We start from the raw sequence: 18,237 nt of genomic DNA on the forward strand, positions 1-18,237 counted from the left end.
ATCCCATACGCCAACGATGCCACCAGAGCAACCCGAAGCCGAAGAAGAAGCTACATTAAAGTTGTAATTACCCCCACATTTCCTTTATTGCAAAGTGGCATAAAGAAGAAAACTTTGTTTCCTGGATACCAAGAATGCTAATGGAGTGTTCTAAACAAAGACCTTCACTTGAATTTGTTGAGTCTGCCTTTTGGTGTTTAGGAGGTGATTCGTTGTTTCCATTGTTTCCTTTGTCCTCTAAAGGTGAGGTGTGATTTTCCACCAAGGGTTCCAATATATCATGTGGATCCACTTCACTTTGTTTTTTGATCCATTTGAAGAAACAACATCTTCACTTTCATCATCACTTATGTCATCACATTCTAAGTCCAAAATTTTAACATTCCAGTTTGAGGATTCTCTTACCAAGACTTTAAACATGTTATTTCTGATTTTCACCGACACAACATTGTGAATGTAATCTAAGCGAGGAGTGATGATGCAGAGTTTCCCACTCCCAGATTGACCATTCGAATTCAAGAGGAACGATTTATAACCAAAAGAGGCTGCAATTTTTTTATAAATTGCATCGGTCCATGCACATGTCTGTAAGCCTGTAATGTCAATCCATACAGCTCGTTCGTGGACGACAAAGTTTCCATCAAATGCCTTATATTACTCAATATAGGAAAGAATCGCTGCATTGCACTTGAATTTTTCCATCGAGCAAATATTTGGGAATACCACGTCAATCCACGATCCATCAAGATGATGAATTTCTATGTCTTGGAAGCCTTCTACATAATAAATACATTTTAAATACGGGATCAGCATAGGTTCTTTAATCTTTAAAAACAGAAGTAGTGGTGCATCTTTTTCAGCGGTTAGTTCATCCTCTTTAATAGTCAGAATCTTTAGCATAGGAGGTTTTAAGGGAACACGATTAACCCATTCATATAGCAGAAGCGTACAATTATGATTCAAAGGAGGGAATTATTGAAAATTTGGAACCCTAGTGGGGTGAATATAAAACAACGATTCCTTACCTGGAGGAGATTTCAATCTTAAATTCAAATCATCGCGGTTAAATCTGGCTTTAGCAGCAAACAGATGGTAATTCCCGGCCCAAATTGGCGATAATCTTTGTTCTAAAGCGGTCACGCAACCTTGCAGAAGCAAATCGGCACCCTTGTTTCAATAGTTTTCTAGCGATATAGATGTCTAAGATCGTCTCGTGCTGCTTCCATAAATCTCGTAAATCATTGATTCCAAAGGCAGGAGGAAAGTTTGTGATAAAAATTGAGGTTGTGATTTTCGCAGTGTTTATGTGATCGTTACAGGAAGCCATTGAAAGAAAGGAGGACCTCTCCCAGCGCTTGCACCCGCCGAAGAGAATTGAAGGGGGTTTGGGTGTTAAACCTCTTAGGGAATGGAATGAAACTTTATTGGTTAAAAACCTGTGGAGGGTGTTTGCTCATAAAGATACCCTTTGGAGTAAGTGGGTCAATTTGGAGAAGTTAAAGGGTGGTAGCATATGGGATGCAGTTTACAAATGCAATGATAGTTGGGGTTGGAAATGTATCCTAGATATGAGAAATAAAATTCAGAATCATGTGGTTATTGACAATGGTAGTTATAAATGGAAGAAAAATGATGGCAGTGTTGTTAATTATTCTACTCAGCAGGTTTGGAGGGATTTAAGGAGTAATAGAGTCAAGGTTGGGTGGCATCATGTCATATGGTTTAAGGGGCTAGAGCCAAAACATGCTTTTATTATGTGGTTGGCTACTCTTCATAGGCTTTACACTCAAGATAAAATGAAATCATGGATGCCTCAAGTGCCGCTGTTATGCCCTTTATGTGAAAAAACTAATGATTCAATTAATCATCTATTTTTTCAATGTGAGTTTAGTAGCTGTGTATGGAAAGATATTAAGGCCAAATTAATTTTTAGAGGTCTGCCGTATAGTCTGGACAGCATTGTGCAAAGGATGGCAGTTTACCCATTTACTAAGAACATATGGAATATAGTTAACAGGCTTGTAATAGCTGCTTGTGTGTATTTTGTATGGCGTGAAAGGAATGCTAGGTTATTTCGTCACCAGAAGAAGGAAGCATTAAAGGTGGGTGAAGATGTCCAGAATTACATTCGATGGAAGCTGCTCTCTCTTACAGTCAAGAACTCAAGTGCTATTAGGAAAGTTGCAGATTTATGGAATATGAAATGGGTTAACAATCGGTTTAAGTTTGTATAAGTGTTGGGGTGTTTTTGTCTTCTTGTATTTTGTGTTGTTTGGTGTTGGGTCATTGTGTTTGTATTTGGGCTCTTTGGGAATATCCTGGCCTTTTTAATATAATATTTCCTTTGCTCAAAAAAAAAAAAAAAAGAAGACGAATTGGAGTGAAGAAGATGAATCGCCTACTTCCTTTCCAAAATACCATACCACTTTTTATTAATTTAATAATATAGCAGTTAAAGTACGTTTTAACTAAATCCAAGGTTTCACAATGTTGATGGATGGTAATCGAATTCAAGATCTACAAAAGATGTATACATTTTTCTCCAGAGTTAGTGCCGTGGAGTCGTTACAGCATGCCCTAAGCTGGTATACCTGATAGTGTGAAACAAAGCTAAAAAAAATTGAGACAAAACTATTGATTTATCCACACACAAACGGACAACTATTCCGAATCACATGTAGCTAGTCAAAATCAAGTTTAATTCATCCACAGGGAGCGTGTATGGAATTACTGCTAATTAAACTAAAGAGGAGTTTTGTATATATGATTATGATTTGATTAAAGCAAGAAACAAATTATAAAATAATTCAATGGAGGTAAGAAGATTACAATGTTATAAAATAATGCATTTGCTTAGATTTAATCCTCTTAGCAAAAATTGTTAGTAAGCGTGATTACAATGTTAATATGATATATAACCTTATGATTACCCGTGGATATACACCAAGGTCTTAATCAACAGAAGTGATCTAACTCTCGTCAATCTTCTATTAATCAACCTATATTCAATTACTCAAAAATATGACTCAACTTGGTTTTTACTCTCATGAAAACTCAAGTTACGATGTTCTCCCAAATGCAACTAGATGACTATACAAGTGTAATCATCAACCGTGTTCATATATTAGTCTCCTAAATATTACTACATAATTGCCTCGATTACTAACATGTCGAAGCACAAATCATATATTGCAATTAACTCAAGTTAACAACTCAATGATTCATGTGATTAGAATATAGCATCAAACTTATATAACAATGGATCTTTAGGTTGAGCATAAAATTAACACTTAAATCAACATCAACATGTAATTTAAAAATTAACAATCAATACTAAGAGTTTTGCATCTATGCAAACACAAAAGGGAATTAGCCAATCATTGTAAACAAATAAGAATTCAAACAAGAGATACTAACGGAAATCATGCTTTAATTTCTATGATAATGATAATTAAACCAAAAGTAACAAATCATAATCTTGAATTGAATCCCAAATCTTCACATATAAATACTTGAAAAGTAATAAACCAATCACCCACCTCCTAGAAAATAACTACTCCATGTACCACTATATTTTGCATCAATTTAACTCTTAAGATATTCAAACGTAGTGGTAGGATTGTCTTCCATGAACCTCTTTTTGTCATTTTCTTTCCGAAAGTAAATCTTTGCCATACTATTAGAACAATCATGCACCTCCTAGAAAATAACTAATACATGTACCACACTATATTTTACACCAATTTAACTCTTAATGACAACCGTTGTGGTTGTCATTAACATTTTTCTTAAAATGTTCAAACGCAGTTGTAGGATTGTCTTCCAGGAACCTCCTTTTGTCATTCTTTTTCCGAAAGCGGATCTTTGCCATACTAAACATTCAGAGGTTTTAAACAAATAGATCAAGTTACGAACTTAAAATAATCAACACTCTTAACATAATAATTGTAAATAGAAATTTCATAAAAAAAACTATATACTTAAGTGTTGTATTCAAATTTGTAATTGTATATGCAAACACACCCTAAAAAAACAAATCTTGCACTTATTGTTGTAATCAAATTTGTGTGCCGTAACATGTTTTCAATTTGAATACCTCGAGTGTTCCGAAAATTGAAACTCCGTAAATTGAATCTCTGTACGGGGATGTGATAGAATATATTCATTCTAGATACACGTACACCTACATAAGATATGTTAATAAAATATAGTCATCCACTTCTTCAAAAAAATTATTGACGTCTTGAGATACTTACTTCCTTTTTGTAATCATCCTCCTCTTTGCCTCGTAATACGTTGAACGGTATGTTGTACCAAATCTTGTGTGCTCCCCTACGATACACGCCCAAATGAGCATGACACCTAATAAAGTTATGTTAGTAGTTTATTATCTCCAAGTTTTAAATTATTATTAAATAAATTTACCCTAAGTATTATTTTCACTGAGAGAGATCCGGCAGAACTTGGTTTTGCTTATTTTGAAGGACCTAAGAAAAAAGGTAATGAGATTAGATTTAAAAATAAATGATTATAAAGTGAAAAACAATCAGTGAGCACACTTTCATGACTGAATAATCATCACACATCTCCATTATGGCACACCGGATGTACCATCGTATTGTGTGAAGTGAATGCTTTGAACCTATCCATACATGCTAAAATAGCATGACCTGTCATGTGAACCCGAATTTAAAAGTTTAAAATGTTATCCGAAAGAAATCATATTCTATTCTATAAAGATATAAGACCAAATTACTTCTTAAAGAATTAATTATAATTATCTACATAATTCATTCAAAGAATTATTTCCGGCCTTTTTAGGGGACTTACAGATGATCGCGCGTCGCATTCAACAGAATATTCTTCACAAGGATAGCTATTCCCTGTAAATCAGTAGAAGAAACGAATGCTATAAGTTATTTTTTACTTAAATCATCATTTTTATTTTTAAAGTTGAACAATATTTTTTTAAGTGGCAACTGTCCTTTGGTTTCATTTCGTTTGATGTTGGTTTGAATAATTTGGGTTTAATTAAATGATTACATCTTGAAGTTTTCATTTAATTTCATGACTACTACTAATATTAAATAATTATTAATATAGCAATATCAATTACTATTAATTATTCATACTAATTAGCAACGTCACATGTTATAAACCACTAGTTGCTATGAAGTACTACCCGTCTAACTACTCACATTGTGATTCTGTTTTGGGACTTTCTAATGTTGGGCCTGGGTTATGGCCCATCTCAGGCTGCTAGTGTTGCTAATGTTCATTGTGATTCTGTTTTGGCCCTTCTAAAACCATACCATACACCACTAAATATATATTTTTAGACTATTAAACCCTTACTAACTTAAATTTCTTTTGAGATACTAATTATACACGTTCTTTGTTCTTCAAATGTCTTTTGCAGTCAACTCCCCAAATAAACATACTTTATCCAGAGATATGTATCTCTGCAAGTGTATCTTCTCCACAACTCGCGGAAGATTCACAATCTCGTATATACCTCTGATTCTACGTAGGTTACCAACCTGTTCTTTAAGTTTGATATAATCAAACCAAAAATCGTAATTTTGAGAATACTTTGTAACTTGTTTCTCAAAGTGAAGCCTCTTGCCATCTGTATCGCCAATGTATAGATTCTCAAAATCAACATAATTCATTGAGAGATACTCAACAAGCCCATTTGGTATCTGATCCAGGGCAGATTGATATACAATATCAATTTCCTCACAATTCTCCTCAAACTCATGAAAAGCAAGAACAACATCTCTCTTTCTCATCCCTTTCATAACAATTAGGGGCTCTACGAATATCAACGTTTTTCGTTTCAAACGAATCGGTTACATCACTTGACTCGTACTCATTTTATCATCATTTACCCTAAATAAATAAAAAAGCTATGTTTTATGAGCCAACTCTAATACGACTACAGAGAGATCCACTCTTTTATGATATCACTAAGTTTCCATAGTAGTCATTATGTTAACAAGAATTAAACAAACTAGAAACCTCAAGATACAACAAAAATATGTCAAAACTAGCGAATATATATATATATATATATATATATATATATATATATATATATATATATATATATATATATATATATATATATATATATATATATATATATATATATATATATATAGTGGTAGGATCATATATTGTGGTAGGATCAAGAGGGAAGTAACCAATCGAGGGAAGCGGGGGAAGCAAAAACTTTTTTTTTTTCGTTTTTTGAAAAAACTTTGTTCACGAACATTATAGATGGAATGAAAATATGAACATTTAGTAGAGACACTTTGTGATAAATGTTTTTATTTTGGCGGGAAAACGCTCGAAGAAGTAATATATAACAATTATCGTGTTTTTCGAGCGTATGTTGAGGTTTTAGCTATTGGGGTTTAGATATTAGGGTTTAGATATTAGGGTTTATAGGGTTTAGATATTAGGGTTTAGAAATTTAGGGTTTAGGGTTTAGATTTAGGGTTTAGATTTAGGATTTTGATTGAGTTTTTAACACGAACGGTTTAGAGTTTAGGGTTTAGGGTTTGGTGTTTTGGGTTTATGGAATAAACCCAAAACACCAAACCCTAAACTCTAAATCGGGCTAAATTTTGCTTCACAAAACATGAAAAAAAAAACGTTCATATTCTTCACGAACAATATTATCTTGAATGTTATTTTTGTCGATCGTTTTTCCGCCTAAATAATAACAATCATCACGAAGTGTCTCTTCTAAATATTCATATTTTCGTGTGATCTTGATGCCGGAAAAAAAAAATTCAAAAAAACGAAATTTTTTTTTTTGCTTTCCCCCGATTGGTTACTTCCCCATTGATCCTGCCTATATATATATATATATATATATATATATATATATATATATATATATATATATATATATATATATATATATATATATAGTGGTAGGATCAAGAGGGAAGTAACCATTCAGGAGAAGCGGGGGGAAGCAAAAACTTTTTTTTCTTCGTTTTTTGAAAAAACTTTGTTCACGAACATTATAGATGAGATGAAAATATGAACATTTAGTAGAGACACTTTGTGATAAATGTTTTTATTTTGACGGGAAAACGCTCGAAGAAGTAATATATAACAATTATCGTGTTTTTCGAGCGTATTTTGAGATTTTAGCTATTGGGGTTTAGCTATTGGGGTTTAGATATTAGGGTTTATAGGGTTTAGATATTAGGGTTTAGAAATTTAGGGTTTATGGTTTAGATTTAGGGTTTAGATTTAGGATTTAGATTGAGTTTTTAACACGAACGGTTTAGAGTTTAGGGTTTAGGGTTTGGTGTTTTGGGTTTATGGAATAAACCCAAAACACCAAACCCTAAACCCTAAACTCTAAATCGGGCTAAATTTTACTTCACAAAACATGAAAAAAAACGTTCATATTCTTCACGGACAATATTATCTTGAATGTTATTTTTGTCGATCGTTTTCCCGCCTAAATAATAACATTCATCGCGAAGTGTCTCTTCTAAATGTTCATATTTTTGTGTGATCTTGATGCCGGAAAAAAAAATTCAAAAAAAACGGAATTTTTTTTTTTTGCTTCCCCCGCTTCCCCCCGATTGGTTACTTCCCCATTGATCCTGCCCCTATATATATATATATATATATATATATATATATATATATATATATATATATATATATATATATATATATAGACGCACACACACATATATACACATGTACGTATGTATATGTACGTATGTATGTATGTATAAGTATGTATATGTATGTATAAGTATGTGTGTGTATATATAAATATTAGTATGTGTGTGTATATATATGTACATCTATATAAAAAATACCTATTATAAAGCTCAAAAACACGTCATATTCATTGTTCTTGCGGTATGATGATGTTGAATCAGATGCCATGCAAGCTTCGCTTTATGTATCTTAGCATACCTCATTTCACTAGAATAAATTTAGCACACAACAGATATAAAGGGTCAGTTTATTTATAAGATATAAAGGGTCAGTTTATAACAGAAAATACAACAAAATTACATTTACATGGTTTAAAAAAATGCCAAAAAAGCATTTGTGTGTGATGGTGATATTTGATGGTAGTGGGAACAATTAATGTTATATATAAATAGAAAATAGATGTAGTGTGGTAGATTTTATTGTAGGAGTCATTAAAATTTGTGTATTCTTGTCGGTCTACAACACAAATGTTAGTTAAAAAAATAAAAATAAATAATAAAAACAAAAAAATAATAAGGCGTCAAAGTTAAAGGTATTTTTGGGTTAAAATTAGTTGGGGCAGGATTAGCCTAATTAGGGTTCCAAAGAAAGGGGAAACTTATGTGTGAAAGAGAAGAGATGTTTAAGTTAAATAGATCCTTGAAGCCTCAAGTCATATAGCATTTTTTTTTTTTTTTTTAATACAGCCACAACCACCAAGCCAAATATGATGACAAAATGAAAAACTCATGTTTTATAAAAGTTACACCATTTTATAACAAAAAGTAAGTTCTGTAACTAAACATTTTAAATAGAAAAATTACTTTTATATGGTCCTATCTTCTATGTAAACTTCAAACTTCAAAGACACCACAAATAACTAAATCAGACACGTATTACTAATAGATCAAAGCATTAAAATTCTGTTACTAGCGTCGCCAAGAACATTAACCAACTCCAACAACAGAGATCTTGTAAAAAACAAAATATTTAAACATAAAACCCTAGAAATATTAAATCGAAGAAAAAAGTTAGAAAAGAAATCTTACAAATTTAGGGTGTAGTGGTTGTGACTGGTGCGGTGGTGGTGGTGGTGATTAGTCAGCCGGGTGACGATCTCGACCCGCTACGCTCAAATCAAATAAAACGTCGGTCAAAGTACTCCTTGGTCTTCTCGCTGAACTTTCTCGGTGGTCAGCACCGGTCAAACGAGCAGATCTACTCAAATCGTCATTAGATATGCTCTTACTCAAACAAGCAGAAGATCTAACGAGCGAAAGAAGTCCGGTGTCGTCGCCGGAAAATACAAAAAGGAAAGAGAATAACCTGAAAATACAGTCACTTGCTTGAGGTGAAAGAACACCACTGTTGCCTGAATGTTGAGTCTGATTTTAGGGTTTTCTTAAAATACACAAGTAGTCAAGTAATTCCTACTTCAAGTCTATATGCCGGTTGTAGTCTAGACTCACCAATGTACCCTATAACTCGGGGTTGACACCAATGAACTCTAAATCCCTACAACCAATGCTCTGATACCATCTGTAGCGACCCGACCAAATCATGTTTGACGTCGCCGTCTACGTAGGTCCCATTACATGGTCATAAGTCCTTAAGACAAAGTTTGACCGAAAATATGTCGCATTCATTTCATAAGTGTGGATGTTTCAAAGTTTACAAAAGTAGTTTCCATAACTAGTACATAACGATGTTTAAAGTACAAATGAAACACGTGCGACGCAGTTTAAAGTAGTCAAAAGATGCTCCACATATGCAAGTATACTCGACATCCAAAGCAAGTATCAAAAAGAAATGTGCGGAAGCATGTATCACCTAATGATCAAGGACCTGAGAAAAACATAGAAATCTGTCAACGAAAACGTTGGTGAAATCATATGTTTAAGTAAGTAAATGAGTAAAAGTACGTCGAACCACAAGATTTGCATCATTGATAAATAGTAATACATTCTAAAAGTTAATATTCACGAGCACCCAATTATCAAGGCTTAACGTTTCCTTCAATAGTACCCCATCACAATAGTGTTAGAACATACACAGTTTCCCGAAAATATATTTCATCCGAATAACGGTAGCGAACCGTCCGAATGAGGGTTTGTCAAACCCATATAGCCATATAACATAAGTTCTCGCTTACATGGTCAAGTGTAACTAATGATAATCGAATTGAGAATTTTTGTTCTAAACTCGTATGTAGAATGTTTGTTTTCATGTACTTGTGTTCACTTAGTTAAAAGAAGCGTTTATGTTTTCTCATCCCAAGAGTAAGTTCAAAAGAGTAAAAAGTGGGACTATGATCTCACCTTAAGCGCAAGAGTAAATAAGTATTTCGACAAGTGACGTGTGCAAACAACAATGCTAGTCTTGACCTAAACAAATAGGTTGTATCAATATTGATAATCATGTTTGATCAAAGAAGTTCAATTCGTCCTATGGCTCGTTATGACTCGATTATGTAGCATGTGAATCAAATTGTCAAGTTTCATGCAAGATACAAGTATAGAAACAAGTTAGGAAGGTTGCATAATCATTTGGTTAAGTTTGACAAAAAGTCGAACTTCGGTCGGTCAAAGTCAACGAAAAAGTCAACACGTTCGGGTCGGGTCTCGAACTATTTTTCTATGCTAGTTATTCATATATAAGCATGTTAGAACAAGTCTCATGTGAATCGGAGGTCCATAGTGTGCCAAACATTTTTCATATAATTGACATGTAGGTCAGAACCTGAACACGTTATATGTCGCGCCGCGACCCAGGATTGCCGCGCCGCGGTGATCAACGGGTGCTGGTACCTGGTCAGTCTCAATTGTCCAAGTCTCAAATCAAACTTCATTTTCACATAAATCACAAACCGTAAACTCTTACGACACGCATTTTACATCGTTGGAAAGCTAATTTGACAAAGAACACAACTAAATACATTTCACCAACCAAAAACATTATTTGCAATAACCGACTTTTCAAATCAATTGATCAATCAATGCACACATTTAATGCTTCAAATCTTACGAGTGCACATTTACGATTCGGGCATTTAATGCACACATAAAACACGCCGTTTTGTAGATAATCAAGCATACAAGACAACTAACTACTTACTAACAATAATTCAAGGTATTCAATGCATCAAATATCCATTTCAAGCTTATCAAACCCTAACCCAAATTCACCAAAATCATTAATCAAGTTTATGGAGTTTTCTCAAGCAACCTACACATCAATTTGAAGCTAGTGATACTAGGAACACATTTAATATATGCATTTATAACATTTAACAACATTCAAGTAACCAAATCACCAAATCAAACACACCAAAGTTCATACTCAAGCTAGTTACTTCAAATAACTAAATCGAGCATATAAATCATATATTCATGTTAGACTTGAGCCATAGACACTAAATAACAACTTTATAAGTTCAAAATATCAAGAACACAAAATCTAGTGATTTTAGAAAGTTACCTAAACTTGATGAAATCGGTATGGAATCGAAGAGGAAGTTGCAATGATTCCAAATATGTAATTTGTTTGGATTGAAGCTTGATCGATTGAAAATAGATGATGATTCCTTGTTTGAAGATTTGAGAGAAATTTGGAAAGTATTTAATGATAATGGAAATGAAATGAAAAAGAAAATGGGGAGGTGGGTTGACTTGTCAAAAAGCTAGTCACCTCTTTGATACTTTGGCGATTTTAGTCCCTCGAGTTCGGTTGCGGGTGCGTGAATTACCTAAACGAGATATTTTTAAAACGAGTATTAACGAGGGATGTTATAAACATATAACGGACTTTAAATAACTAAACGGAAAAGTAAACGGAAAAAGGCGGGATGTTACATTACCTACTCCTTAAAAGAAATTTCGTCCCGAAATTTAAGCAGGCGTAGTAATCGTTGTTTCTTCCTCGGGATCTTGCGTTTCCAGAACCGGGAACAAGTGAGGGTATTTCTTTTGCATTTGATCTTGACTTTCCCAAGTAAACTCGGGTCCCCTTTTAGCGTTCCAACAGACTTTAACAATCGGAATTTGGCTTTGTTTCAACGTCTTGACGGAGGTGTCCACAATTTCAACCGGTTCTTCCACAAAATGAAGTTTATCATCAATAGTAAGTTCCTCGAGAGGGATGACGATATCGGGTTCGGCAAGACACTTTTTCAAGTTAGATACATGGAAGGTAGGATGAACGGAGTTCAATTGAGGCGGAAGATCTAAACGATAAGCAACGGTCCCAATACGCTCCAAGATTTCGAAAGGACCAATATACCGTGGATTTAGCTTCCCGCGTTTCCCAAAACGGATTACACCTTTCCAAGGTGCGACTTTTAACATTACTCGGTCACCGACTTGAAATTCGAGGTCGTTGCGTCTTTTGTCGGTGTAGCACTTTTGACGACTCCGGGCCGTCCGAAGCCTATCTCGGATTTGTACGATCTTCTCGGTGGTTTCGTGAATGAGTTCGGGTCCGGTGATTTGTACGTCACCCACTTCAGCCCAACAAAGAGGTGAACGACATTTTCGGCCATATAGCGCTTCAAAAGGTGCGGCTTTAATACTCGCGTGATAACTATTGTTGTAAGAGAACTCGGCGAGAGGTAAGTGCTTGTCCCAAGCTTTTCCAAAATCAACCACGCAAGCTCGTAACATGTCCTTCAAGGTTTGAATTGTGCGTTCGCTTTGCCCATCGGTTTGTGGATGATAGGCGGTGCTCATGTCTAAACGCGTTCTCAACGCTTCTTGCAAGGTACGCCAAAATCTAGAAACAAAACGGCCATCTCGGTCGGAGATAATCGATAAAGGTACACCGTGTCGGGCTACGATCTCCTTAATGTAAAGTTGTGCAAGTTTCTCCATTTTGTCCGTTTCTTTCATGGCAAGGAAGTGTGCGGATTTGGTGAGACGGTCAACAATAACCCAAATGGTATCATAACCGCCCGTCGTTTTTGGTAGTTTGGTGATAAAATCCATCGTTTTCCTTTCCCACTTCCATTGCGGGATCTCGGGTTGTTGAAGTAGTCCGGAAGGTCTTTGGTGTTCGGCTTTGACTTTGGAACATGTCAAACACTTGGAAACATAAGTAGCTACGTCCCTTTTGATGTTCGGCCACCAATATTGTTGTTTAAGGTCGTGGTACATCTTATTGGCACCTGGGTGAATCGAGTATCGTGACTTATGGGCTTCATCTAAAATAAGACTTCGTAGGCCCCCATATCTAGGCACCCAAATCCTTCCGGCGAAATATCGAAGTCCGGTCTCCCTAACTTCGAATCGAGAGACGAGAATGTTCAAGAGCTCGTGTGAAACGTTTTCATCCTTGAGAGCCTCATCTTGGGCTACCCGAATTTGGCTATTAAGGTTTGTGTGAATGGTGATGTTTAAATCTCGGACACGAAGAGGCACCGCTCTTTCTTTTCGACTTAAGGCATCGACTACTACATTTGCCTTTCCGGGATGGTAACGAAGCTCGCAATCGTAATCGTTTAAGGTTTCAATCCACCTTCGTTGTCTCATGTTTAGTTGCTTTTGATCGAAGATGTGTTGGAGACTTTTGTGATCGGTAAAGATAGTACTCTTGGTTCCATAAAGATAGTGTCTCCACATTTTAAGTGCAAAGAAAACGGCTCCGAGCTCGAGATCATGTGTCGTGTAGTTTCGTTCATGAATTTTGAGTTGTCGAGAAGCATAAGAAATGACTTTCGTTCGTTGCATCAACACACACCCAAAACCATGTTTCGAGGCATCGCAATACACAACAAAATCATCGTTGCCCTCGGAAAGTGACAAGATAGGAGCGGTGGTTAGCTTCGTTTTCAAGATTTGAAATGCGGATTCTTGTTCGGTTGCCCAAACGAATTTTCTCCCCTTATGAGTTAACGCGGTTTGAGGACGAGCGACCAAAGAGAAATCTTTGATGAATCTACGATAGTATCCGGCGAGACCCAAGAATTAACGAATGTGAGTAGGAGTAGTAGGAGTCTCCCATTTACTAATGACTTCGATTTTTGATGGATAGACTTTAATACCTTGGTCACTTACAACATGACCAAGAAATTGAACTTCCTTCAACCAAAATTCACACTTGGAGAATTTGGCATAGAGTCATTCTTGTCTCAAAAGTTCAAGCACAAGTCGGAGGTGTTCCTCGTGTTCTTCTTCGCTTTTAGAATAAACCAAAATATCATCGATGAACACGATAATGAATTTGTCGAGATACGGTTTGCACACGCGGTTCAAAAGATCCATGAACACCGCCGGTGCATTAGTGAGACCAAATGACATTACAAGAAATTCATAACTACCATAACGAGTCCGGAAAGCGGTTTTGGAGACATCTTCCCCCCGTAACCCTTAATTGATGATAACCCGAACGGAGATCGATTTTTGAATATACACAAGACCCTTGTAGTTGATCAAAGAGGTCATCGATGCGAGGAAGTGGATATCAGTTCTTAACCGTTAATTTGTTTAGTTCATGATAATCAATGCACATTCGTAGGGATCCGTCTTTCTTTTTAACAAACAAAATCAGACCCCAAGGTGAATGGCTAGGTTGGATAAAACCACGATCAAGTAGTTCTTGGATTTGACTTTGCAATTCTTGCATTTTGGATGGAGAGAGTCTATATGGTGCACCTGCTATGGGTGCGGCTCCCGGAATAAGATCGATTTGGAATTCAACCGGTCGATGAGGTGGAAGACCCAGCAATTCATCGGAAAATACATCGGAATAGTCACTAACAATTGGCACATCATCGATGTGCTTCTCATCGGACTTGACTTTCATAACGTGAGCAAGGATCGCAAAACAACCCTTACGGAGTAGTTTTCTAATTTTAATGCACGAAACGAGGTTGAGATGTAGTGACCCGAACTTTTCCGAACCTTTCTATGATTATATGTTTAATGAAAACTATATTTACATGATTAAATGTTTCCAACATGTTAACCAATCAAACTTGTTAAGACTTGATTAATTGAAACGAAAATTTTGTAAACGTCTGATTACCCAGTTTGACCAATGATTCACGAACGCTATAAGTTGTATATGACATGATGATACATAAATGAATAAATATATATGTTTAACATGATATAATGATCATCAAGTATCTCATTAAAAATAGTAACAATAAGTTATATACTTAAAAAGGAGACTATTGACGTATGAAACTCGAAACGATACATATAACGATTATCGTTATAACCACGTCTTAATAAATATATATGAAGCATATTAATACATTGTTATATTATATATAACATGATAATATGATAATTAAATATATCATTAAGTGTATTAACAATGAACTACATATGTAAAAACAAGACTACTAACTTAATGATTTTGAAACGAGACATATATGTAACAATTATCGTTGTAACGACATTTAATGTATATATTTCATATTAAGAGATATTCATACATCCTAATATCATGATAATATAATAATTTAAAATCTCATTTGATATTATAAACATTGGGTTAACAACATTTAACAAGATCGTTAACCTAAAGGTTTCAAAACAAGACTTACATGTAACGACTAACGATGACTTAACGACTCAGTTAAAATGTATATACATGTAGTGTTTTAATATGTATTCATACACTTTTGAAATACTTCAAGACACTTATCAAAATAATTCTACTTAACAAAAATGCTTACAATTACATCCTCGTTCAGTTTCATCAACAATTCTACTCGTATGCACCCGTATTCGTACTCGTACAATACACAGCTTTTAGATGTATGTACTATTGGTATATTCACTCCAATGATCATCTCTTAGCAGCCCATGTGAGTCACCTAACACATGTGGGAACCATCATTTGGCAACTAGCATGAAATATCTCATAAAATTACAAAAATATGAGTAATCATTCATGACTTATTTACATGAAAACAAAATTACATATCCTTTATATCTAATCCATACACCAACGACCAAAAACACCTACAAACACTTTCATTATTCAATTTTCTTCATCTAATTGATCTCTCTCAAGTTCTATCTTCAAGTTCTAAGTATTCTTCATAAATTCTACAAGTTCTAGTTACATAAAATCAAGAATACTTTCAAGTTTGCTAGCTCACTTCCAATCTTGTAAGGTGATCATCCAACCTCAAGAAATCTTTGTTTCTTACAGTAGGTTATCATTCTAATACAAGGTAATAATAATATTCAAACTTTGGTTCAATTTCTATAACTATAACAATCTTATTTCAAGTGATGATCTTACTTGAACTTGTTTTCGTGTCATGATTCTGCTTCAAGAACTTTCAAGCCATCCAAGGATCCTTTGAAGCTAGATCCATTTTTCTCATTTCCAGTAGGTTTATCCAAGGAACTTAAGGTAGTAATGATGTTCATAACATCATTCGATTCATACATAAAAAGCTATCATATTCGAAGTGGTAAACTAGTAATCACTAGAACATAGTTTAGTTAATTCTAAACTTGTTCGCAAATAAAGTTAATCCTTCTAACTACACTTTTAAAATCAACTATACACATGTTCTATATCTATATGATATGCTAACTATACCCGGAAACACGATAAACACCATAAAACCGGATTTACGCCGTCGTAGTTACAACCGGGGGCTGTTTTGGTTTGGATAATTAAAAACTATGAAAAACTTTGATTTAAAAGCTATACTTCTGGGAAAATGATTTTTCTTATGAACATGAAACCATATCCAAAAATCATGGTTAAACTCAAAGTGAAAATATGTTTTTCAAAACAGTCATCAAGATGTCGTTCTTTCGACGGAAATGACTACCTCTTTCAAAAACGACTTGTAACTTGTATTTCCGACAATAAACCTATACCTTTTCTGTTTAGTTTCATAAATTCAAGTTCAATACGAAACCGTGGCCGCTTAAATCACTCAAAACGGATTAGAAACGAAGAAATGGCGAGCAAAACGAAATTGGTAAAAACTACTCATTTTAGCTACGTGAAAATTGGTAACAAATCTATTCCAACCATAACTTAATCAACTTGTATTGTATATTATGTAATCTTGAGATACCATAGACACGTATACAATGTTTCGACCTATCATGTCGACACATCTATATATATTTCGGAACAACCATAGACACTCTATATGTGAATGTTGGAGTTAGCTATACAGAGTTGAGGTTGATTCCAAAATATATATAGTTTGAGTTGTGATCAATACTGAGATATGTATACACTGGGTCGTGGATTGATTCAAGATAATATATATCAATTTATTTATGTACATCTAACTGTGCATAAGTAGTTGTAGGTTACTAACGAGGACAGCTGACTTAATAAACTTAAAACATCAAAATGTATTAAAAGTGTTGTAAATATATTTCGATCATATTTTGATATATGTATATATTGTTATAGGTTCGTGAATCGACCAGTGGCCAAGTCTTACTTCCCGACGAAGTAAAAATCTGTGAAAGTGAGTTATAGTCCCACTTTTAAAATCTAATATTTTTGGGATGAGAATACATGCAGGTTTTATAATTGATTTACAAAATAGACACAAGTACGTGAAACTACATTCTATGGTTGAATTATCGAAATCGAATATGCCCCTTTTTATTAAGTCTGGTAATCTAAGAATTAGGGAACATACACCCTAATTGACGCGAATCCTAAAGATAGATCTATTGGGCCTAACAAACCCCATCCAAAGTACCGGATGCTTTAGTACTTTGAAATTTATATCATGTCCGAAGGAGGATCCCGGAATGATGGGGATATTCTTAAATATGCATCTTGTTAATGTCGGTTACCAGGTGTTCACCATATGAATGATTTTTATCTCTATGTATGGGATGTGTATCGAAATATGAAATCTTGTGGTCTATTATTATGATTTGATAATATATAGGTTAAACCTATAACTCACCAACATTTTTGTTGACGTTTTAAGCATGTTTATTCTCAGGTGATTATTAAGAGCTTCCGCTGTTGCATACTTAAATAAGGACAAGATTTGGAGTCCATGCTTGTATGATATTGTGTAAAAACTGCATTCAAGAAACTTATTTCGTTGTAACATATTTGTATTGTAAACCATTATGTAATGGTCGTATGTAAACAGGATATTTTAGATTATCATTATTTGATAATCTACGTAAAGCTTTTTAAACCTTTATTGATGAAATAAAGGTTATGGTTTTTTTAAAATGAATGCAGTCTTTGAAAAACGTCTCATATAGAGGTCAAAACCTCGCAACGAAATCAATTAATATGGAACGTTTTTAATCAATAAGAACGGGACATTTTAGTTGGTATCCGAGCGTTGGTCTTAGAGAACCAGAAAATTTGCATTAGTGTGTCTTATCGAGTTTGTTAGGATGCATTAGTGAGTCTGGACTTCGACCGTGTTTTCTTTAAAAATGATTGCTTAACATTTTTGTTGGAAACTATATATTTTTAACATGTGAATATTATGTGATATATTAATCTCTTAACGTGTTTGATATTATGTGA

The 18,237-nt window shown here is 34.4% G+C and overlaps 1 protein-coding gene and 1 long non-coding RNA gene across 2 annotated transcripts; one reads left to right on the plus strand and one right to left on the minus strand.

The window, feature by feature from the left end:
* The first annotated feature begins 140 nt into the window (after positions 1–140).
* LOC139852081 (uncharacterized) lies at positions 141–2,234 on the plus strand. Its single transcript, XM_071841308.1, has 2 exons — positions 141–248; positions 1,320–2,234. The coding sequence occupies exons 1-2, from the start codon at positions 141–143 to the stop codon at positions 2,232–2,234; spliced, it is 1,023 nt and encodes a 340-aa protein (XP_071697409.1).
* A 1,188-nt stretch (positions 2,235–3,422) lies between these two features.
* On the minus strand, positions 3,423–8,063 carry LOC139886025 (uncharacterized). The gene is made up of 6 exons (XR_011772235.1): positions 7,860–8,063; positions 4,831–4,883; positions 4,560–4,670; positions 4,257–4,487; positions 4,097–4,183; positions 3,423–3,872 (listed from the first exon to the last, which is right to left on the minus strand). It is a non-coding gene; the product is annotated as an uncharacterized lncRNA (long non-coding RNA).
* Between the last annotated feature and the right edge of the window lie 10,174 nt (positions 8,064–18,237).

The sequence above is a fragment of the Rutidosis leptorrhynchoides genome, chromosome 1 (assembly GCF_046630445.1).
Source record: "Rutidosis leptorrhynchoides isolate AG116_Rl617_1_P2 chromosome 1, CSIRO_AGI_Rlap_v1, whole genome shotgun sequence".
In the NCBI taxonomy this organism is placed as follows: domain Eukaryota; kingdom Viridiplantae; phylum Streptophyta; class Magnoliopsida; order Asterales; family Asteraceae; genus Rutidosis; species Rutidosis leptorrhynchoides.